Raw genomic sequence first — 25,533 nt, 5'->3', positions numbered from 1 at the left:
TCCATAACCCCTACCTCTATCCTCTAACACTTTCACCATTACACATAAATATATTATTATTAAACCTATCATATTCTGGCATGACTTTACAGTTGAAGTCATGTCCTATGTGGGTGCCTTCTGTTTCTTCCCCTGGAGCTATCTATACTCTAGCAAACACATGAGACTGTATGTTTTCCTGTTGTAGCATATATCCCATCATCAGACAGTAGCTTGTTTATGTGTTGTGTTCCTTCCCAGCATGCGTTCACACTTGCACTCTCAGCAACCTCCTGGGTCTCAGTGTGACCTGGATGCTCCAGATTTGCTCTGCACATGATGGGAATGTAATGTTTGCTGCTTTGCCACTGATCTGCAAAGGACCACAAACGTCATGCATTTGAGTATCAACATACAGTACTGTGCCATTTTTCATAAAGAGCATATACTTTTAGTAATAAAAGCTTTTAAGGGCTGGCAAGATGACTCAGTCGGTAAGAGCACTGACTGCTCTTCTGAAGGTCCTGAGTTCAAATCCCAGCAACCACATGGTGGCTCACAACCATCCATAATGAGATCTGATGATGCCCTCTTCTGGTGCATCTGAAGTCAGCTACAGTGTACTTAATAATAAATAAATCTTTGGAGCAGAGCAAGTAGGGCCAACCAGAGCGAGCAGAGGTCTTAAAAATTCAATTCCTAACACCACATGAAGGCTCACAACCATCTTACATACATTTAAAAAAAAAAAAAAAAAAGCTTTTTAATGAAAAAATAACTATCAAATGAATGTTTTGTGTCATTTCATAAAGTTCATGTGTGCTAACTGATATAACAATGCACTCTTACGAGACACATAGAAAAACCGAAGTAGCTGGAGAGATAGATGCCTGAGAGGTTAAGAATGCTGGCTGCTCTTCCAAAGGTCCTGAGTTCAATTCTGAGCAACCACATGGTGGCTCACAACCACTTGTGATGATATCTGGCGCCCTCTCCTGGCATGCAAGCGTACATACAGGCAGAATGCTGTATACATAATAAATCAAAAAGAAAAAGAAAACAAGAACCACCAACCCCCAAAAGAAAAACTGAAGTAAACAGAAACCAATTGTGTTAATGCTGTGTGTGCATATGGGGGAAGAATATGGGTTATGTGCCCATGTGGAGGCAAAGACTGACACTGGGTATCTTCCTGTCACTCTCCACTGTATGTTTTGGATGGGGGGGGGGTGTCTCTCTCATTAAATTTGGAGCATAACTTGGAGTTATTTAGACCTACTAGCCAGAGAACTCCAGGATGTTCTTGGCTCTGCCCAGCCCAGCCCAGCCCTGGGGTTACAGGACTATGCTACCATCCTGGCTTTTATGTAGGAATATCAGCTTAGGTTCTCATGCTTGCCCCCATAAACATTTTACCATCAGAGTTATCTCCCCAACCCCTTCTTGTTACCTTTTTTAAAGGCTACAATGAACATTATAATTATCTGGAGTAATAAAGTCTGAAATATAACAATAGCCTTCTGAAATATACCAGATGGTTTAACAACCAAGTCACAAGTAAGCGTTTTCTCACTCGCCTGCTTCCCTTAAAGTATAATATCATTTTTCAGGTGGTCATGATTCATTTGAGCAAGGCCATATGAAAACAATGGAAAAAATGAAATCTTCTTTCTCTTAAATGTTTTGTTAACTTAAATACCTCTACCGAAAGCTACTTTAGACATAAAGTGAACCCAAAATAGATTTCCCTGCCTTCCTGTTGGATTGTCACCACCATTCTGTAGTGGTGACAGTATAGAACCTCCTCCTGCCCTGCCTTATATTATAGGATCTGTTGTCCTGGAACCTGTAGCTTACTTTAAAATATGTGAAAGAAGAATGTCATATGAATTAAAAAATTTAACTGCAAAAGTTAAACATTTATTATCTTCATTCTCTCAAAAACCTCATCTCGGTGTAGGAGTAAAAACATCATATGACAAAGAGTGAGGGGAGAGCAGCAGTCAGAAATGTCATCACCCTTTAATACTGAAAATCAATTGAGAGACTAGATGCTTAATAGACTAAATTGATTAGTGACACATAGCTAATACACCATTTTCTTAATTATTAATTAATGTTCTTAATTTTCTCCCCAAAAATCTGGCTTTATTTTCAGTATTTTATTTCCCCCCTTTTTATAGATGTATTCGGCACAAAAATGATTGGGGAGCTCTTATTCTAGTGGACGATCGCTTCAATAACAATCCAAACCGCTATATATCAGGTAAGAATTTCAGTTTAAAGTAAAAGTGACTAATATGCTTTGTGTTTCCTTAGTGGTTTAAAAAGAAACCGCTATATGAGATCTGCTTATTTGTATAATACATAGTGTTTGTAATATAATACTAACTGTAAATAATATTGTACATTAAGTCTGTAGAACTTGAAATCTTATCCCTGAAACTTTACACTAATTGGCCATTTCACCTTCCCCCATACAGTAGCAACTGCCATTTCTCCTTTGAGTTCAGCAACTTCAGTGGCTCATGCAAAGTTGAGTCCTGCAGTATTTGTGCTGCTGTGACTATCATGTTTCACTTAGTATACCTTCCTCAAGGTTCTTTCCACCTTGAAGTATCCAATTGGACTTCTTCATTGTCTCTGGCTGCATAGTACAGTGTGTGCAGGGTACATTTCTGTCCATCTCTAAGTGGGCATGTAGGTTGCTTCTACCTCTGACATACTGGGGACTACAGCAAAGATGGGCAAGTGGACACTTTATCATATTTAAGAATGAGGTCACTAGATCCCATATAAGCTCTAGATCAACAGATATCTATGAAGAGCAATATTTTGAAGATTTCCTCTTTTTCTCCTATGATTTTTACAGTGTCAGACTTAGGCTTAATTAGAATACATTTTAAGTAAATTTTTGTGAGTGGTTAAGAATAAAGATCTAGTGGTGATGCATGCCTTTAATCCTAGCACTAGGGAGGCAGAGGCAGGAAGATCTCTGTGAGTTTAAGAACAGCCTGATCTACAAGGGTAGTTCTAGGACAGCCAGGGCTACATAGGAAACCTGTCTTGAAAAACCAAAGAAAAAAAGAAAAGAATAAAGCCCCAATCTCACTTGTTGTATATGCATGTCCTGTTTTCTCAGCATCTTTTCACCTCTTTCTTTTTGGTTTGTGTTGAGGTGCCCCCGACCAACCGCCAGCATAGCTGTAGCCATTTTGTTCCATGCCCACCATGGAACAACTATTTCATATTGTTTCTATATATGCCTGTCATTGATGCAGAAAAATAACTTGATTCAGAGGAGGGTCATGCTGACTATATGACCATCTGAGGTTTGTTACTCTTAAACTCTACAACTATAAGCTTCACATAGGACCCATCAAGTTAAAGGTCAACATGAACTGTTATGTTGAAAATAGCTTGAATCAGGGCCGACCACCAGGCACCTCATTGTGCTCATTGTGGGTTTTGCAGTTTAGCCTTTATAAGCTGGCCCTGAGAAATGTCCAGCACAACCTTTGTGCTCTTGAGCCTGAGCTGTTGCCCTGGTGGGTCAGTCGTTTAGTATGTGTTCCATACCATCCCTGTCTGACTGAGATCAGTGTTCATGTGGTCTGTGGAATGACTCCTGAACCCCAACAGTTTTTTGAGTCAGTGCCTTTTTAGGGAGCAAAAGTTGGCCTGAAACTTATATATAACCCAGCCTGACCTAAACGTGAGTTTCTCTTGCCTGAACCTCCTAGTGCTGTGATTATAGGTGTGGTGTACCATTGGGCCTCGCTGGAAATCTTGATTTTATTTTGGGTTTTTTGTTTGCTTGTTTGTTTGTTTGAGGTAGGATCTTACAATATAACTCAGACTGGTCTAGAATTTACTATATATAATTTAGGCTGGCCTGAAATTCTTGCCTTTCTACCTCTGTTCTTGGTGTACAGGGCTTATAACCATGTTTGTTACTGGCATATGGAAAAGCTATGTTTTTTATATGTTAATTATGTATCCTACTGTTGTGTGACACTATTCCTAGGAAGACATGAACAAAAATTTACTTACTCAGCCAGGCAGTGGTGGCGCACGCCTTTAATCCCAGCACTTGGGGGGCAGAGGCAGGCGGATTTCTGAGTTTGAAGCCAGCCTGGTCTACAGAGTGAGTTCCAGGACAGCCAGAGCTATACAGAGAAACCCTGTCTCGAAAAACCAAAAAAAAAAAATCTACTCACTCCAGATAGGGAACCAACAATAGGCCAAAGTAAGGATACTACCAAAGCCCAACCTAGTGAGCCACTGGGTTTACTTAGGTTATTTACAGGAGTGGGAATGACCCAAAGACCGCTGCCTCACCAAAAGCCCACCCCTGCATGGGTGGAAACCAGGCTCACTGCTCAGCCTGCAGGCACTCAACAGACTGCAGAATACATTTTCCAGGTGGCTCTGTTGGTCTGAACCTCTTCCAAGCTGATTGGCTGGAATCTGTCTCTTTGGGCAGCTCAGGCAGTCTCTGCCCCTTCCAGGCAGCTTGGCTGGTCTGAGAGTATTTTTCAATAGTTCTTACTGCTTATATACACTTGGAGGAGGAGGAAGCTGGTATATCCAGTCAGTTTCAGGAACTTCAGAAGCCTTTGAGCTGTTTGCTTCTAGAGTAGATAGGAATGTTATACCTCTCTTTAAAACAGTGGTCCTCAACCCGTGGGGCACTTTGGGGGTCCAAAGACCCTTTTACAGGGGTCGAATATCAGCTAACCCTGCACATCAGATATTTACAATTCATAACAATAGCACTGAGAATATTTTTATGGTTGGGGGTCACCACAACATTAGGAACTATGTTAAAGGGAAAGTTGAGAATCATTGCTTTAGAACATTCTGTGTTAGTGAGCTTCCCTCTTAGATGGAAGGTTTTTATCTCAGAGGAAAATGCTACACAACACTTGGCACTCTACTAAACATTTGTGTGTATGTGTGTCCAGTGTGTATGGAGGAGGGTGTTCTTGTGTGAATGTGGGCACTCACATGACATGCATGTGTAGAGGTTAGAGTACACCCTGGGATATCTGTCCTCACCTCTACCTTGTTTAAAGCAAGGTCTCCATTATCCCACTGTGTACACCAGTTTAGCTGGACCAAGGACTCCAGGGGATTCTCCTATCTCTGCCTCCCATTATCGCTGTAGGAGCACAGGGATTGCTCATCTGGTTTTCACATGGGTTCTGAGAATTAAAACTCGGTTCCTCACTGTTGTATGGTAAGTGTGTTTACCCACTGAACCATCTCCCCAACCCAAAAATTTACTTCCCTTTCACCAATGTTTATTTTAAAGTTGAAAATCATCCCTTTTAGATGGACAGTGGTGGGGCACGCCTTTAATTTCAGCATTCAGGAAATAGAGGCAGGAGGCTCTCTGAGTTTGAGGCTAGCCTACTTTACTGAGTGAGATCCAGGACAGTCAGGGCTACACAGAGAAATCCTGTCTTGAGAAAGGGGAAAAAAGGAAAGAAAGAAAGAAAGAAAGAAAGAAAGAAAGAAAGAAAGAAAGAAAAGGAAAGGAAAGGAAAGGAAAGGAAAGGAAAGGAAAGGAAAGGAAAGGAAAGGAAAGGAAAGGAAAGGAAAGGAAAGGAAAGGAAAGGAAGAAAAAAAAAGAAAGACAGACAGAAAGAACAAATTCCCCTTTTAAAATTATGTATGTATCTATATATTTTATACTAATTATTTTTTATACTTTTAGATTCTGTGCCAAAATTAAGTGATTTGTGATGCTTGGATATAGCTCAGTGGTCAACTACTTACCTAGTATAAATGGGTCCTGGGTTCAGGGGGAGGAGGCGTCATTACTATACTTAGGTATTTGCTAACCACCTACATTTACCTTCATTGGCAAGCTGTACTTGAATGCACAACTGTGTTCCTTTTGCCAGTTATGAAGAAGATCTAGTCATGAACTCCCTCCGCCTTTGTTAATCTGGGAAAGCCTTTATCTCACCTGCAGTTTGATGGACAGTTTTGTCAGATACAGCATTGCTAGTCAGTGGTTAGGGCTTTTCTTTCCAGCACTTTGAATGTGTCATCTCATTCCCTTGTAGCCTGTGAGCTTTCTCCTGGGAAATCCAGGCAGTCTTTGGAAGTTTACTTGCTTTTCTCATGCTGCTTTTAAGTTTTCTTTTGCTTTGTCCTTAGACAATTTGATTATATTTTATTTTATTGCTCCTTTTAAGAGAGAGCCTTACTCTGTGTACCAAGCTGGCCTAGAACTCGGTGTGTACTCCAAGGTGGCCCTGGACTTGTGGCAGTTTGTCTACTGTGGCTTTCCAAGTACTGGCATTACAAGCACGAAGCCATTTTGCGTCACTAAACTTTTTGTTTTGTTTTTGTTGTTTTGAGACAGCCTCTTCTTACTCTAGAGCCCAAGCTGGCCTAGAACTCACTATGTAGACCAGACTGGACTCGGAGATCTATTTACCTCTACATCTAGAATGTTCTCATTAAAGGCATGTACGTGTGTTTTGTTTTGTTTTGTTTTGTTTTGTTTTGTTTTGTTTTGCTTTGAGGGCTTCACACAGCTTAGACTGGCTGTAAACCTATGGGTTTACAAGTCAAGGTTGTTAGACTCAAATTCCTGATCCTTTCACCTTTCTATAAATGGACTTCCCAAGAGTCCCGAAGTACGTGCTCTCCTCTGCTGTTTTTTTCTCTCTGTGATGATTAATTCTCACGTGCTCTCGCTAACTCCCTCCCTCCTCTCATCCTTTTCATGGTTAGCTTGCTCCTGTGATGGAGCTATGCCCCATGTGTCTTTGTAATGTTGTATTGGTCTCTACACTTTTGATTAAAAGCAGTCAGCCACCTCTCAGTTCTTAATACACCAGCTTCACACAGAAAGACCTTCACTCATCAGCCCTGCTAGGCGTCTGGTAGCCCTTGGATCTTTTGTTTGGATCTACTGTTTCTGGACTCGCCTGTGTGCATGCCTGATCAGATGACTAGTTTCTTAGCCCTTTTCTTTTCTTTTCTTTTCTTTTCTTTTCTTTTCTTTTCTTTTCTTTTCTTTTCTTTTCTTTTTCCTTTCCTTTCCTTTCCTTTCCTTTCCTTTCCTTTCCTTTCCTTTCCTTTCCTTTCCTTCTTTTTTTTTTTTTTTTTTTTTGAGACAGGGTTTCTCTGTGTAGCCCTGGCTGTCCTGGAACTCACTTTGTAAACCAGGCTGGCCTCGAACTCAGAAATCCGCCTGCCTCTGCCTCCCAAGTGCTGGGATTAAAGGCGTGNGCCACCACACCCGGCTTCTTAGCCCTTTTCATCTCCCTGGATATCAGAACCTCTTGTACATGCTTGTCTGCCTCTTGTGTTGTGAGGCCTCTTAAGCAGCAGCGTGCTCCCCAACCAACTCCTTTGTTCTCAGTGGCCTCTGTGTTATGTACTGTCTGTGGTCCCTAATGACTACGACCATCTAGTCCTAGGCAGTTCTCTAAAAAGCCAGCATCCCTGATACACCAGTCTCTTTCCTGAGGTACCGCTGGGCTGTACAGCCTGTCTCCTATACTGTCATTCTGGAGCAGCCGCCCGCTGTCGGCTCTTTTGTTCTTAGTTGTCTCCAGGCATGAGTCTGCCTGTTCATGTCAGCATTTCAAGACAGACAGAACAGAAGCAACGCTTCAGAACTTTGGGGTTAGTCCAGTCTTCTTCCCAGGGACGTCACTCCTAGCCTCGTGGCTCTGTTCCAGGAGAGGGACTATGGTGAGAAGGCTCCATACATTTTCCTGCTTGTGTTGATGCAGCTGGTTTTGCACTAGCCTGGGTTCCAGAACTTTTTAACTTGTTTCTGGATTTCTCATAAAGGGATTTAGTCCACGAATTATTGAATCCATAGGAGGAACGTGGGATCTGGGGTTTCCTGTTCTGCCATCATAAATCTTTTGTATTTTATGGCTTCTATTTTTATTACTTGTGTGCGCAAGTGTGTGCGTGTACATGGGGATACAAATGCACATGTGTATGGCGATACAAATGCACATGCCTCAGCTGTGGTTTCTCAGAAGCCATCAGCTTGATTTTGAAATAGGATTTCTTTCACTGGCCCGGGGCTTGCTCATTAGGCTAGACTAGCCAGCCACCGCGTCCCAGGGATCTGCCCGTTTCCACTTCCTCAGCACTGGAATTACAAGTGTGTGCCATCACTTCCAGCTTTGTTATATGAGTTCTGAGGACCACATTCAGGTCTCTGCATTTGTCAAGAAGCACTGTATTGACTGAGCCGTCTCTCCAGACCTCCATAGCTTCATGTTTAAAGATTAATAGTTGGAGTGAGCATTGAATCACGAGATCAAACATGAATAATTCCCACTACCTGGAAGACTAATCTTTGAACTTTTAGAGTCATCAACTATTAAACCAATTATTATTTTTCAGTTTATAAAATGTGATATGTAATTTAATATAGCAATATTTTGTTTACCATTGTCAAAGAAAAGATTTTTCCTCAAAAATGAATTGTTCAAAAAATTCTAAATCTTTTCACTTATGTAAGTACATCTCTTTTGGCTTCTTGACTGATTTATTTCCAAGTTTTTTATTATATTTATTTGCGTGTTTCTTTAAATATGTTCCATTATTTAGAAGTTGACTTAAGGGGCTAGGGAGATAACTCAGTTGGTAAGTGCTTGTAATGCACACTTTAGCACCAGAGTCTCCAGCACCCACATAAAAGCCTGATGCAGGGGACACTTCTGTAACTTCTGTGCTGCAGGGAAAGAGGCAGGCAGATTGCTACAGCCTCGCTTGATGGCCACGCGAGATAACCAAACTGGGAAGCTTTTGATTCAGGGAGAGACCCTGTCTCAAAAAATAAAATGGAGAACAATCTCCAATGTTCACATATATAGTCATGCATTCAGTTGTGCACGCACATATACCATACACATACACAGAAAATGAAGTTCATGTTAATCAGAGCAAGTATTTCCTAGAGGGAGATACAGAGCACACGGGCAGATAAGTGGGTGTTACTTAACCGATATTCCACGCCCATGGTTTTCATCCAGCAGTGACAGTCCCTTCAGTCGACATCAGAAACACGCTTGTTGTCGGAGCTGTAGTGCTTTTAGGGTTTTCCCCTACTGTTTTGTGTCTTAACCAAAGCAGCACCTCAGACTAAGCATAAGACAGAAACACAAAGTACTAGTGTTTAGTCAGTAGGTGGAGCTCAGACTCTGCAAGTGTTCAGAGACCAGCAAAGACAGCTTGTGCTGAAAAGACTGTCTTTGATTATAAAAAAGTCAAAATGAAGAAACTATAGTACTAAAATTTTCCAGTTTCAGAGAATTTCACATTTTCATTTTATATCATTTTTTCAAAATAAAGTTAATGTGAGTGCTTTTTTAAAAATACTCACATTTTTATTTCATAGCTCAGATTTGTTAATGTTTTAGAATCAAATCTTTCCCAATTTCTAGATTATTTTAATTTCTTTTTTAGACATTCATAAATTATAAAGTGTTTTCATAGTTTGGTAATATTAACATGATGAATAAATTTAATGGCAATTTTTGCTTAAATTCAGTTTTCATAAATAGATAACTCAGAAAAATTCTGTTTTAAGAACACAAATATACAGAAGGACTAGAGAGATGGCTCGGTGGTTCAGAGCACTGGTTGCTCTTTCAGAAGTCCTGAGTTCAATTCCCAGAACCCACATGGTGGCTCAGAACCATCGAGAATGGGATCTGATGCCCTCCCTGTTCTGTCTTTCAGACATACAGGAAGGCAGAGCACTCATATACATAAATAAATAATTTAAAAAAAAGAAATATACTTGAGATTACAATATAGTAATTTAGGTTACATGGGGCCTTGTTTTATCTTTCTGAAGTTTATAAATCCATGGTGACGTTTTAAGCAATTTGTTGCAGGGCCAGGGAGATGGCTCAGTGGATAACATGCTTGCTGTTCAAGCCTGTGGAGCGTGAGTGCGGATTCTCAGCACATGTGTAAAAGCCAACTTCAGTTGTGCACAGTTGTGATACAGAGCAGGGAAGGGGATGAGCAGATCTTGGGGACTTGCTTGGCCAACCAATGTAGCCAAAACTGTGACCTCAAGGTTCAGTGAGGAAAGGCCTTGTCTCAAAAACCCAACATCAGCCTCAGACCTTCATGAGCACACTAGCCACATTCACATGTGAATAGACAGACAGACAGACAGATAGATTTTAGAAGCCTAATTGTTAAAAAGACAGTGCTTTTTTTTTTTTTTTTTTTAGCATTATCCAAGGAACATTTATTTTATGATAATTCTGGGCATTTTTTTTATCCAAATAATTTTTATTTTGGTGTAAAACTAACCACACTACAAAACACCTTAAGCTCTTAATATGGTTCGCTTTATACAGTTTCATATACCATTATAACATCCCTGATCAAGTCATATCTCTTTCATTCACTATTGTGTAAATAAATAACAGCGTACATAGACATGATTTTTCCAGGACAGTGTTGCTTCTTCACTTCCACAGTAGTTTAAGGAGTGAGTAGAAGAAAGGACAAAAAAAGAAAAAAAAAAAAAAAAAAAAACCCAGCTTTGAGACTGGCATCTGGAATTCATTTCTGGAAAAGGAACCAGATTTTGATAGATGACATGGAAAGTTGTGTTACAACTGCTTACCCTGCATGGTACTGATAGGCAGTACTTGAGGGGTTTGGATGGTTATTCTGCCCATCATTACTGTTTAGGAACATGTATGGTGTCGTGTTAGTGAGGGTGCCATGCTACATGTGTGGATGCCAGGGCACAACTTGGCAGGGTTGGTTCTCTTCCATCTTTACATGGGTTCCAGGGGTTGAACTCAGGTTACCGGGCTTGCACAGGACTTATACACAGAGTCATATTGCCGACCCAGTTCTGATAGAACTAAATGTGTCATGTTCCCCAGCTCTCCTCACCTGAGCAGTACAGACAATTCCCAATCTACAGTGATTCAGCTTTGCAGCACTGTGAAAACAACACACATTCAGAAGAAAGGGCACTTCAGAGCGGTTTGCCCTTTTTCTGGCTGGTGATCAGTGTGTCCTGAGATGCCAGCACCAGCAGTGAGCTGCAGGTCGCCGTGTGTCCCTTGATCACAGCAGCAAACAGCTGGTGCTCTGCAGTGCACTGTGTGATTAAGCTCTGACTGTGACTTACGAACACTACCTGCATTTTCAACTTTCAATACTTTGAAACCAATGATTTATTTATCAGGCTATAATCTCTTCATAACTCTTGTGCATGAAAAGTATCATATTAAAAGATTGGAAGCTATTCCACATGTTGAAATGCAAATGAGGTTGTTTCACTAGAAAAGGTAAAGTTTGTCTTTACTACATGAATGTTTTGGTAACTGAGTAACCAGTGTCCCCCTTGGACCTGCTGTTTCAGGACTTTCTAAATGGGTGAGGCAGCAGATTCAGCACCATTCAAGCTTTGCAAGTGCCCTGGAGTCGCTGACGGAGTTCTCCAGAAGACACCAGAAAGTTACTAATAGATCCAAAAAAGACGAAAAATGTACAAAAGACAATGAGCCTACCCTGGAAGTGTCCTGTTTGGAGGATAGCACTTTTACAAGTGTGTCAGAATCAAGTCATCAGTCACCAGAAAACTCGACAGAAGAAGCAGAAGTGTGTATCCAGGAGCTGCAGTGTCCCCAGATGACTACTAAAAACCCCTCAATACCAAGTCACGGCACTTCCAGAAGGAAGAAAAGTATGTTAAATTCTGCCCATTTACAGTAGACAGAAAAATCTTCTATTATGTAACAGTGAAATGATAATGGTTTAGGTGCACATTAATTTCCTAAAATATATGGGTTTATGACATAAAGTTTTCACAAAGTAATACTAGGTATGCTTGAATGAGAACAGATTTTTTTTTTTTAGGATACCAAAGTATATTTTTGTGGTTTCCATTGGCTTTGCCACTTATATAGCGAGATTGTCAATGCCACTTAACCCTTTAAGTTATAATAGAAAAGTGGATATCCCACCTACTTGTCCCTCTGAGCTGGAAACCATCTAAACTGTCCCATAACCCCTAAAGAAATAGCCATAGTCATTAAAAGTCTCCCAACCAAAAAAAGCCCAGGACCAGATGGTTTTAGTGCAGAATTCTATCAGACCTTCAAAGAAGATCTAATAACAATTCTCTTCAAACTATTCCACAACATAGAAACAGAAGGAACACTACCCAGTGCATTCTATGAAGCCACAATTACGCCTGTACCTAAACTGCACAAAGACCCAACAAAGAAAGATAACTTCAGACCAATTTCCCTTATGAATATCAATGCAAAAATACTCAATACTCACAAACTGAATCCAAAAGCACATCAAAACAATCATCCATCGTGATTAAGTAGGCTTTATCCCAGGAATGCCAGGATGGTTCAATATATGGAAATCCATCAATGTAATCCACTATATAAACAAACTCAAAGAAAAAAAAACAACACATGATCATCTCATTAGATGCGAGAAAGCATTTGACAAAATTCAACACCCCTTCATGGTTAAAGTCTTAGAAAGATCAGGAATTCAAAGCCCACACCTAAACACAGAAAAAGCAATATACAACAAACCAGTAGCCAAACTGACTAAATGGAGAGAAACTTGAAGCAATCTCACTAAAACCAGGGACTAGACAAGGCTGCCCACTCTCTCCCTACCTATTCAATATAGTACTCGAAGTCCTAGCCAGAGCAATTAGACAACAAAGTGTGGAGCAGAAACTGAAGGAAAGGCCATCCAGAGACTGCCCTACTTGAGGATCCTTCCCATATACAGTCACCAAATCCAGACACTATCGTAGAGGCCAAGAAGTGCATGCTGACATCCTGATGTAGTTGTCTCCTGAGCAGCTCTGCCAGAGCCTGACATATACAGAGGCGGATGCTTATAGCCATCCATTGAACTGAGCACATAGTGCCAATGGAGGAGTTAGAGAAAGGACTGAAGGAACTGAATGAGTTTGTAATCCCATAGGAAGAACAATATCAACCAACCAGAGCTCCCAGGGTCTAAACCACCAACCAAAGAGTGGTCCCACATAGAGGGACCCATGGCTCCAGCTGCATATGTAGCAGAGGATGGCCTTGTTGGGCATCAATGGGAGAAGAGGCCTTGGTTCCATGAAGGCTCGATGCCCCAGTGTAGGGGAATTTGAGGACGGGGAGGCGGGAGTGAGTAGGTGGAGTGAGGCAGGAGGATGGGGTAGGGGGGATAGAGGGTTTCAGTGGGAGAAATTGAGAAGGGATAGTATTTGAAATGTAAATAAACAAAATATCCAATAAAAATGCAAAAAAGAGGAAAGAATAATGTTATAAAGTATTAGAAATCATGGTCTGTACCAGGGATTGATGAACCTGTTGGCTTGTGTTGTGTTTGAAGTTTAGTGCAACTATTCATTTGCTAATTCTAGAATAACCTACTTCAATGGTTGAAGCAGACATAATATAGACCACAAAGCCTAAAATATTTGCTATCTGACTTGTAACAACAACAACAAAAATCAAAACCTGCCATATATAGTGACTGGATATAATTTTAATTTGTGTATCAATGTAGCTTAACATACCTATTCAAATAATCTGTGCTATGTGCCTTTAAATAAATATCAGAGTGACTTCAAGGCTATTACAGTGGTGGTCTAGAAATCTAGGGTCCACTTCTGGTCTTACATGCTGACCAGCTCTGTAATTTGACAAATAGCACACATAGCTTCACAAGTATCAGTGCCCTTATTTTTCTTAACTAAGAAGGTTAGGTTACCCTTGGGCAGATTTTCTTGGTCACTAATGAGTGGATTTTTGAGGCAGATTTGTCCTTTTTCTCTTCCCTCTTTCAGTGCTGGGGTCTGGCACACGCTAAGGCATTGCTCTACACCGAAGGGCTTTCCCAGGCAGGGCCTGTTCATCCTTCACTGGGTCATCTTCCTCTTTTTATCCTTCTTCCTCTTGTGCAGTGTTGTGGTCTCCATTGTGTTTATATGATCATTTGCAAATAGCATTATAACTCAGGACAGGAAATACTGGAGACCCACTGTTCTCTTCAGGGTTAACATTCTCTCCTTTAAATTCTAAGATGAAAGTGGTAGTAGGTATTGAACTATTGCTATTAAAAAAATATTTCTAATAAAAAATACTTTGGGCCTGGCGGTGGTGGTGCATGCCTTTAATCCCAGCACTTGGGAGGCAGGAACAGGTGGATCTCTTTGAGTTTGAGACCAGCCTTGTCTACAGAGCAAGTTCTAGGATGGCCAGGACTACATAGTGAGCCTGTCTCAAACAAAAATAAAATGAAATAAATACACTTAAAATAATAGTTACTGTTACTATTATAATAGCAGCAGCACAGAGTTGACAATTTAAATTTTTGTATTCTTAGGTGATCCAGGACTAAGAGGAGAGTCTCTTCAGACAATGAAAACAGAAAAAAATGAGATTTCCCGATCTTCAAGCCCAACTTTCGGAAAGCAAACAGAGCCAGTCAACTGGCCTATCTTTAATTCTCTAAGACGGCATTTCAATAGTAAAGTAAAAAATTGCACACCAGTACTCAAGTCATCAAAGAACCATGCCCCTGGTTCTTCCACTTTCAATAAAACTGCTTTGCCACTCACAGGTAAATGTGTGCCCTCAAACGAAACAGCAGACACATCACTGGGACCTTGCCTTCAGTCAGAAGTCACAATTTCACCAGTGAAGATTAAAGCTACTCCTGCTACAAATTATTCCAAACAGGTGTTCTGCTGTGAGAAAGACCTACTCCCGGATACTGAATTGTCTCCAGGAACTGAAGAAGCCAAGTGTTCCAGCTCAAACAAAGCTGCTGAAACAGAAGTGGATGACGACTCTGAGTGTTTTACACCTGAACTTTTTGATCCTGTCGATACCAACGAAGAAAACGGTGAACTGGTTGAAACTGATAGATCAAGTCATAGTTCAGATTGTTTTTCAGCGGAAGAGCTTTTTGAAACTGCAACTGGATTTGGGCAGAAGTGAAAGTCGAAGGTTACACAGACACATAGTTGAATGGAGTCACACATAGTGGAAGAGAGCAGCGCTGGCAACTTGTATAAGTGAATTAGATCTGGGGAAACTCATGAATAGACACGAGGGCCTGTAAGCAGTGGGGGTCTCCCTGGAGTTAGCTGATGCTGGCGGGCTTTTGTTAAGCCTTGTGTAAATAATAATTTGTATACTGGATAAATGTTATCATTTTAACTTTTAAGATATATTCTTCATTGGAATTCATTATCGGATTTTAAGTATGTTATTTCAGAAATACAGGTTTTATTCTAGAGTTTTAAGTAATCGATACAAAGTACTTTCCTCTGATACTTAGTTTCCTGGGACACTGATAGTCTCACACAATTACTCATATTTTGAAGTTCACTTAATGTAGTTTCATACTGATACAGGAAAATTAATCTCAGTTAAATCGAGGCTGGAGAGATGGCTCAGTGGTTAAGAACACTGACTGCTCCTCCAAAGGTCCGGAGTTCAAATTCCAGCAACCACATGGTGGCTCACAACCATCTGTAACAAGATCTGATGCCCTCTTCTGGAGTGTCTGAAGACAGCTACAATGCACCTACATATTATAAATAAACCTTAAAAAAAAAAAAACTCAGTTAAATCTAGCCACACTTTAGCCATATGTCACTGTGTATTTTAATTCACAGGCTATGTTTTTTAAAAATCATAGTTTATCTCAATAACCTTCCTTAGATCAGGCATAGAGCACACAGCTACTATCCCAGCACGAGGAAGACAGGTTTACAGCCAGCCAGGGCTGTGGAATGAAACCGTTTTAAAGTCAAAAGAAAAAAAACTGATTAAAATTAGTTTACTAAAAAAATTAAAGGGAAGAACATTCATATTTAACTGAAGTTGGGGTTTTGTTGATGTAGTTTTTTGCTAAGACTAAAATATCAGAAACAAAATTCTATGCAGCTATAGAATACCATTTGGAATATTCTAAATAGCAGTTCTAATAATTTCACTTTACTGTCCTCATAGAAAGTGATGTGCCTCAACCTCTGGCCTCCATACACAAATACACAGATCCTAGCAGTACCAAAGACATACTGTACTGGCTGGTTTTGTGTGTCAATTTGACACAAGCTAGAGTTATCACAGAGAAAGGAGCCTCCCTTGAGGAAGTGCCTCCATGAGATCCAGCTGTAAGGCATTTTCTCAATTAGTGATCAAAGGTGGGAAGGCCCATTGTGGGTGGTGCCATCTCTGGGCTGGAAGTCTTGGGTTCTAAAAGCAAGCTAGGGAAAGCAAGCCAGTAACATCCCTCCATGGCCTCTGCATCATCTCCTGCTTCCTGACCTGCTTGAGTTCCAGTCCTGACTTCCTTTGGTGATGAACAGTAATGTGGATGTGTAAGGTGAATAAACCCTTTCCTTCCCAACTTGCTTCTTGGTCATGGTGTTTGTGCAGGAATAGAAACCCTGACTAAGACACATACATTCTAGTATAAAGTTTTAATTCCATAACTATTAAGATAGAAAACTTGCCGGGTGGTGGTGGCACATACCTTTAATCTCAGCACTCAGGGCAGAGGCAGCTCTCTATGTGTTTCAGGCCATCCTGGTCTACATAGTAAGTTCTAAGACAGCCAGGACTACACAGAGAAACTCTGTCTTGAGAAACCAAAAAAGGGAAAGGAACATTTGGTATGTACATTTAATAAATAAGTAAATGTTGCATACACACACACACATATAAAACAGACCCTGAAATAATGGTCCATTAAAGAACAAGAATCTACTGTGAATTTTGAGTGCATGTTTTAGAGAGCGAAACAATGTCTGATCAAAAATGTTTATAAATGATGGTCATCTCTGACATTCCAAAACTACACTGATTTACCCACCCCCAAAGAATGGACATTTAGACTCTTTATATGGTGATTTGAATTGAGAGTGTGGTGTAGTGTGCAAATGCAACTTTTATTGTTGTCTCGGAGGCTTACTGCCTTCGGCTGCTATCCTAGGCCTACGCCTGGAAGCGTTTAGCTTCCGTACAATCTTATCTAGTCCTAGAATATCTGCAGCCTCTGAGACTTACTGCTGAATAAGCGCACCCCTTCCTAGTTCTTTCTGCGCTCTGGCTGGCTGATTCAACTCAGCTTTTCTGGCTCAAACTCCTCTCCAAGCTGATTTAATCAGACTTCTCACTCTCAGTCTCTCCTGAATTGTTCTGTTTGGCCTCATATTAACTTTGGCAATATGTTCTAACCTTCTGACCCTTCATTTTCTAGCTCATTCTATCTTTACCTGTGTCTAGCTTGTTCTTTCTTCAACCTGTTTCTGTAGAACTTTCCTGGTGAAACCGCCTGGCTGCCGCTTCCTCACCACACTGTTCTGGTACGTAGTCTCCCTTTCTTCTCTCATGAGAGCTCTGCAGATCCTATTCTGTCAAATGTTTCTCTGATTCGTAACTTTGTCTGCCACTCAATTAGACATCACTTTCAAACATGGGTGCCTCCTTCTACAAACTAACTTTCATTATTTATGACTAAAGAAAGGTGTGTACTAAGGCCATGTTTGTATTCCAGCCAGAAGAATTAAAGGTGTGTACTAAGGGCTGAGCCATGCCAGAACTAAAAATAGGGCTTTTTAGTAAATAACACAATCTCAGGGTTCAAATTTGGTTAAATATCCTACAACATGTGTGTATGTGTAGCTGGAGATCAAGCCCAGGGCCTTGTATGCTAAGTAGGGGTTCTAACTTTAAGCTGTCTCCAGACTCTACTGAAATTTTGTAAGCTGTTTAACTACTCATGTTTTATTATCAAGTCAAAATTCCCAGTAATTCTATTTCTATGTTCATTTGAATAAGTGAATTATTAAGTCTGCACATGTTTGCTTTCATTTTAATAGCATTTAGATTTGACACATGAATTTTGAATTAATGGATTACCAAGTAAAGGATGTTTCTGTGGATTTAGAAGGTGATTTCTACATTGTTTTGAAAAAGAGAAACCATTTTTCCTATTATGAATCTTAAATCTTAGATAGGGGAGTAGTCTGGTCCTGGAACAAATTTGTGGTAGAAGAGGAAACACAGCCTCTGTCCCTGGTTGTACCTCTGACTTGCCATTTATATCACAGTACTATGCCTTTCATGGAATTGGTTTCATTTATAAAATACAGACTTTAATAATATAAAGATTTGCAAATCTCTTTAGGCAATTTAAAGAAAATCTGTTGGTATTTTTTTTTCTGAGTCAGTTTTTGTTCCAAAATACTTAGAATAAAGCGAATCATTATGTGAAAAAGGTCAGATGACTTACCTACATTCTGGGAACATAAGTACATGCAGTAACTTAGGGAGCTGAGTATTTATTTTAACTGATACGGCTTAAACATCTTTTTATATCTTTGGAGCCCCCCCCCCCATACACACACACACTTTTATTGTTTGGGTGCTCTGGCTTTGGTTTTGAGGTTGGGTCTCATATATTCCACTCTGGCCTTGAGTTCCCAGTCCTCCCATGTTCCCCTCCCTGTGTGCTATCTTACACCAGCTTGAAATTGCATTTAGAAGAATCACTAAGCTACACGAAAACATCAAGCAAATCATTTTACAGCCAGGCACCCAACTTAATCACAACTACCATTAGTCTTAGTTTAGGTTTTATTGCTGGAAGTAACATGATGATCACAGCAACTCCTATAATTAGGGCTGGCTTACAAGTTCAGAGGTTGACTATATTATCATGTAGGAAGCATGGCAGCATGCAGGCAGACATGGTGCTGGAAGAGCCAAGAGATCTACATCTTGATCCACAGGCAACAGAGAGAGACTCTGTACCACACTGGCATAGCTTGAGCATAGGAGACCTCAAAGCCCACCCTGACAGTGGCTCACTTCTTCCAACAATACCACACCTCTTAATAGTGCCACTCGAACACGTGAGTCTATGGGGGACATTCCTATTCAAACCACCAGACAATCTTTTTCCCTACATTATTTTTTCCCAAAAGCTAATACTCTCTGCATATTATTAAATAGTTCGCAGAGATGTTCCACAAGGTCTCAGTATTTCAAAAATGTTTACTTTTCAATACAATAGATCAAGGAGTCTCCTCAGATCGTCATTCTGAACAAGGTAATCTCCCAAACAAACTACTGGCCTTTCGAGAGTAAGAAACAGGTCATTCTCACTAGTGATAAAAAGATTCTTTTTGAGTTAAAATGGAAACATAGAAAGTCCCTTAAGGGAGCAGGAGAGATGGCTCAACAGTTAAGAGCACTGACTGCTCTTCCAGAGAGGTCCTGGGTTCAATTCCCAGCACCTACATGGCTGCTCACAACTGTCTGTGACTCCTGTTCCAAGGGTTCTGACACCCTCTCAGACATGCAGGCAGGCAAAACACCAGTGTAAATAAAAGAAACGAGACAAGAAAGTCATGTAAAAGTGTACCTAGCACATGGTAAGTCACAGTCATTACTGAGGTCACCCAGGCCTCTGCAGTGCACCCTGGCTTCTATGATGCCTTCCCTAACTACGGACAGATCAACTGGCAATAAGGATCTGTTAGAGACCAAAGGGAAAAGTCTCTGGCTGGTTTGTTTTTCAAACTTGATATATGTAGTAGAAATTACCACATAGTTTGTCTGAAATGTTTAATACATGTAAAGTGGTTATTTACCATTGCATTTATCCAAAGATTGAAAGTATATACAGCACATAGCCATGCACCATGGAGAATGGCCTTTGTTCATGAAAGGTAGAATTTAAACAGTAGATTCATGATTCAATAGCTGAAGAATCACAAAAAGTTTTCTCAAATTGTGTAGACCTCTTACCTATTTTCCTACTGTTCATTTTATTATTGGTTTTGAAATTGGGTATTGTTGTGAGAAATATTTTTAAAAAGCCGGCTTGTCCCTGTACTAGTGCCACTAACTCTGTCCCAGTGGCCTGGCTTGCCATGCATTGGCAGGCAATGGCCGACTTGGTTTTATCTCATGGAGACTCTGACTCAGGGCTCCAAAATCTCTCCACCCAGCTTGCTAGGTACCCACTGGCCGGTCATTACCACGCCAGCACCATGCTTCAAATCCCCCCACAGCCTTTGTGGTACACCTCAGGTAAACCCTTGCTTTACCACTGTATCTTTCTCTCTTGAACCCGGATGAGCTGCCATGTGAAGGAAGACACAACACAAACTTAGTTCTGAAACAACACTCAATCGCTGGGCACAACAAGTAAAATCCTAACTTGTAAGCCTTATTAAATCTAAATCCTCCAGTGGTGAATCCTGAGGGATCCACCATTGAACCCGGGAGACACCAGTAATTACATCTTGTCCTCAGGCTACCCCCAGCCAAAAAGAACCTCCCTCTCTCCTGCTTCCTCTCTTCCTCTGTCCAACCCGGAAGTCCCTCCTACTCGCCCAGTGATTGGCTCCTTTATTCATTAGGGATTGGTTCACATGAACAGCACCAGGCCCGTCCACAACAGGGTACTGTGGTTTCTGTGTTTCCCCAAAGCTTTATTTCTCTTCTTTCGGTCTTTATTTTCAATACATTAATTTTTTAAAAGGAGCCATTCCCACATTTTTTTTTTTCTGAAATAGGGCTTTGCCATGTTTTCTGCTTATAATAAAGCACGTTCAAAGTATTTAATCTTTCATGATTCCTTATAAATGTCTCTACAAAGTGATTGCTGTGAAATCACTTGAAGGTCTGACTATTGTAGCTATCAGAAATTAATGGTGTGATTCTTATATTGGATTGCCACACAATTCTCTTTAATTTTGGCTTTCTCAGTGAACTACACAGAAATTTGATTTTTATGAATTTTTGGTAGTCTTGGGTATTTGCATAGGAAAAGGCACTGATGTCTTTTGCAAAGAAGTATTTATAATGAAATATTAAGGTCATATCAGACAGTGCATGCTTAAGGAAGCTAAAGCCTTCTTGTGAAATATCCATACTATGAAACAACATCACAGAAAGGGTACTTAGGACAAAAGTGGTATGATCCACTCAACCTAAATGATTTCATTTTAATTTTTTAAATTTTGTATTTATTTATATTGTTTGTGGTTTTTCAAGACAGTGTTTCTCTGTATAATAGCCCTGGTTGTCCTGGACTTACTTTGTAGACCAGAATGACCTCAAACTCACAGAACTCTGTCTGCCTCTGCCTCTCATGGGATTAAAGACATGAGCCACCATGCCTAGCTTGCCATGTCTTTTTTTTGCTTTGTTTTTTGTTTTGTTTGTTTGTTTGTTTTTTCGAGACAGGGTTTCTCTGTATAGTCCTGGCTGTCCTGGAACTCACTCTGTAGACCAGGCTGGCCTCGAACTCACAAATGCGCCTGCCTCCCAAGTGCTGGGATTAAAGGTGTGTGCCACCACGCCCGGCACCATGTCTTTTTTTTAAAGAGTTGTTTAGCAAGGTTTCATTTGATAGCACAAATAGTAAGCCTGCCTTGCTGTGTCTCATTTTGGAGCTTTGCTATAATGTCAATAGGATTTGAGCTATTGGATCATCTTATTGATAAAGCCACATTTAATAACTCAGTGTTCTTGGAGTAGATCCAAATAACCCATCTTAAAACAAAGTCCACTCTAATAAACAAGTTTCCTTGCATTAGAAAAAAAAATTACATGAAATTTGCTTTTTTCCAGATACAAATAATTGAAAATCTAACAGACATAATGACTAAAGGAATATTTTTAACAATTAATACTTTTTAGCTCATTTATTTATTTATTTATGGAGATATAATATCACTAAATTGTTCTTAGGCTTGAACTCTGGATCTTCTTGTCTCAGCCTCCCAAGTGCTGGGGATCGCAGGTATGCACCATTTTCACAACTGTGTGTGTGTAGCTCGGTGGTGGAGCCCATGCTGAGTATGTGTGAAGCCCTAGGTTCAGTCTCCAGCAATGGAAAACAGTAAGAGTTATGCATATAGATACAGACAGACAGACAGACGTAGGTGCTAGAACTAGAACTCGGATCCTGTGGAAGTGCAGCCAGAGCTATTAGTCACTGAGCCATCTCTCCAGCCCAAGATTTTATTCATTACTGTTGTCAGAGTTTTTGTTTTCCCTAATGTTATAGTTGCTGACTAAATGGATTGAAGGGAGTCTTTGCTGTTGTTTTGCTGTTTTGTGGTTTGGGGCATGGTCTCATGCAGCTCCAGCTGGCTTTAAGTTTGATACATAGTTGAAACTGGTCTCGAACACCTGAGCTGCCACTGCTTTGTACCAAGTGCAGGAGTGAGAGGTGTGTGTTGCCACACCCAGCTTGAGTGGAACACCCTCCTATAATGCATTGCTTGGCCCTCACTTGGGCTCACTTCATTTGGCTGGCTTCTGGACTCTTAACTTTCTTTTTCCCAAATTCTTTTCCTAACATTTAATTCTTCTACTCCTTCTCAAGTCATATTATTAGACCTTTATCTCTTTAATGTGGGCCAGAATTTTCTTTACAATGAAGAATGTATCTTTATCAAATTTAAATATAAAAGAATTCTGGGTTCTTGCAATTTTGTTGGAGAAAAGTAGCATTAGTCTGATGTAGTTGAATTCTAAAATATGAATTGGATTTCAACTAATTGATTAGCTATGATATCAGCCTTTTGGTAAATCTCATTATCCTGCAACAAAATTAATTTTCCTTGTTTACTTACATCCAAAGAAATAATCTATTGTTTGTCATATCTTGTATATTTAAACTATATGAATGTGCAATTCATTATTTAATTTATGATATACAATTAATTGTCCTACATATTGTGACACTTCTAAAATAAGAATAGCTCTATGCCGGGTAGTGGTGGTACCTTTAATCCCAGCACTCAGGAAGAAGAGGCTGCCTCTATGAGTTCCAGGCCAGCCTGGTCTACAGAGTGAGTTCCAAGTCAGCCAGGGTTACACAGAGAAACCGTCTTGAAAAACAAAAACAACAACAACAAAATAGCTTTCCATATGACTGCCATGGATCCATCCACTCATCCAGCTAACATACTTTGTCTCCTTTGCATCTAGAGCTGTGCTGCACACAGGATGTCAAAGCTATCTCCACCAGGAATTCACATTGTAGTTCACACAGAAGTGAACATGGTGAAGGCTGTAATGGGAACATGGCACAGAACACTGTTTTGTTGAGTGTGGGCATATAGCAGTATGTATGTACTAAGATTATGCTAGATCTGTAGACAATTTTTTTTGGCGTAGGAAACATCTTAACAAATTTTCTATTTTAATTACTTTGCTACATGTTTTATCTGTGTGTGTCCAGTCAGGAGTACAGCGGTTCCAGGACAACTTACAGGAGTTAACTCTAGCCTTCCACCACGCGGGTCCTGGGATCAAACTTGGGTTGTCAGTTGGTAACAAGTACCTTCAACTACTGAGCCATCTCACCAGCCTTTGACTTATTTCCTGTATTTTTAAAATTGAATACAGTGCTTACAGCCTTGCAGTATGTTCTTGAATCCAATACAAGATGCACTGTTTTTCCTGATTCTGCCTTCAGATCTTGTAGGCCCTCTCCAGGAAGAGTTTGTGTAACTTATGAATGGGAAAGCATGAGACTGAATCTTCCCCAGGAGCTGCTGAGCCATGAGTGCTGCCATGCTGTAGAACTTTCCTGACCTTGGCTTGTTTGGTTATCTCAGCAGCCTGACAGAGCCAGTAACACACCTGAGACTTTGTTATATTAAATGACACTTTGTTATATTAAATGTGAGGTAACCAAGGCCCAGAGAGACTCATGCTTAGAGCAGAGTCAGATCACAGCAATGCCCTACATTGTTTTTAGTGTAGTTGACCTCATGCTGACTTTCTCAAACCACTGTTGGGGGAAAGTTACAACTGCAGATAACCCAAAAGTGAAAGAGCTGATAAGCTAATTAGAAAGACACAGTCACAATTTTTGGAATGGCATATAGCAGTAAGTTATTGTGGCAAGCAATAGAGTGTTAACAATAAATTGTAGTGATATTGTATCTGCCCATTTTACTGTTATCACAATAGGATTATCTTCTGATTAGTTAACAAACATCTACAAACATACCTTAACAGATTACTGTGGGGTACAAAGGTACCCGCTTATTTTGCTAACTGCTTAGGAGCCTGAGGCAACAAACAAACAAACAAAACAAAAACAACACTTGAACCCTGGAATTAAGGCCAGCCTGTCTCATGACAAAAACCCTATTGCACTCAGGACTACTTTTCAAGAAAATCAACATGATTATTTCTGTGATATGCCTTCTCTAAGTCATATTTAACCTTATTTTCAGGAATAGTCTTAAAGCTTTGTCTGAGACTATTGGGCTGATAAAAATCTAAAGTGTTCCTAAATGCTAGTTAGACTAGATTTAACAAAATCCCTTTGTCAGAGCTTAAGTGAGTCAGTACAAAGCAGAAACAAAACTGTGTGTTCTCTATGACAGTTCTGCTTACACTCTCCCAAATGACAGCAGCTCACTGGGCTTTCCTGACGATTGAACTTAAGTTAGTTGCTAAATTGCTTACAGTTTTCTGAAAATTTTAAGTGAATAAGTCCTCTTTTTCATTTTCATGGGAATTCTGAACTGAAAAGCAATATTGAAATTATTTTTAAAAATAATTTCACTGGTCTGGAGAGCTGGGTTTCAAGCACTGGCTGCTCTTCCAGAGGACCTGGGTTCGATTCCCAGCCCCCACATAGCAGCTCAAAGCTGTCTGTAACTTCAGTTCCAAGGGAACCAACACCCTTTTCCGCCTCCTCAAGAACCAAGCATGTACATGGTACACAGAGGCAGCGCAGGCAAAACACCTACCTATACAAGGAAAATCACATCTCTTAAAGAAAATTCTCACCATCCTAAGAATTTTGAATTAAAAACCAAGACAGAATCTCAAGTTCAGTTTATTCAAAACAAAGAACTGTGCAAATATCCACACCATGCTGGCACAGACAAGGCATTGATCCATCTGTTTCTGATCACCACTGCAAAGAGAACTGCGGCAAAGGCTTGGAAATCCACTCCTGTGTTAGCAGGCTCAGCCTGCAAGGAGGATGGGCAGTAACTCATGGGGACAGCTCACGGGATAAAAGGGAGGGGGTTTTAGCAGCTGTTCTGAAAAGACAATGGCGGTGCCTGTATACAAATGACCTCATCCCCTTTGTGTGGACTTACCACATTGCTTACCGCCTGTTGTGCTTTCCCAACTGATTTCCAGAAGGTTCATCATGTTCCTTTCTATCCTGCTAATATCTGTCTCTAATGTTGGCTAGCAGTGACTAGTATGTATTTACCCCAGACCTCGCGAGTACCCTGAAATACACGGCTACATTCCATGCATTTCTGGCAGCTATTATGTCCCTGTTTTCAAAACTCAGTGGATCCACTTAAACTCTCTTGGCCTGTTTAAAACAAACATAGCAAGTTCTATGATAATATCCACCAATCGACACTTTATATGAAAGACTCAGCTAAAACCTGAAGTTTTCCCTGCTGCCTTTCCTCTCAAAAGTGACCCATTCAGGACAAATTTCAATGTTTACTTTGCT

The 25,533-nt window shown here is 40.3% G+C and overlaps 1 protein-coding gene across 1 annotated transcript in view; it reads left to right on the top strand.

Moving 5' to 3' along the window:
• The window catches only part of Brip1 (BRCA1 interacting protein C-terminal helicase 1), a 131,611-nt gene extending 115,803 nt beyond the window's left edge, over positions 1 to 15,808 (top strand). Inside the window, exons 18-20 of the mRNA XM_021177469.1 lie at positions 2,163 to 2,245; positions 11,375 to 11,698; positions 14,374 to 15,808. Coding sequence (XP_021033128.1) covers positions 2,163 to 2,245; positions 11,375 to 11,698; positions 14,374 to 14,990 — 1,024 coding nt within the window. The 3' untranslated portion in view covers positions 14,991 to 15,808. The remainder of the gene's footprint in view (positions 1 to 2,162; positions 2,246 to 11,374; positions 11,699 to 14,373) is intronic.
• The last annotated feature ends 9,725 nt before the right edge of the window (positions 15,809 to 25,533 follow it).

The sequence above is a fragment of the Mus caroli genome, chromosome 11 (genome assembly GCF_900094665.2).
Source record: "Mus caroli chromosome 11, CAROLI_EIJ_v1.1, whole genome shotgun sequence".
Taxonomy (NCBI): Eukaryota; Metazoa; Chordata; class Mammalia; order Rodentia; family Muridae; genus Mus; species Mus caroli.
This window is presented reverse-complemented; position numbering and strand designations above follow the sequence as displayed.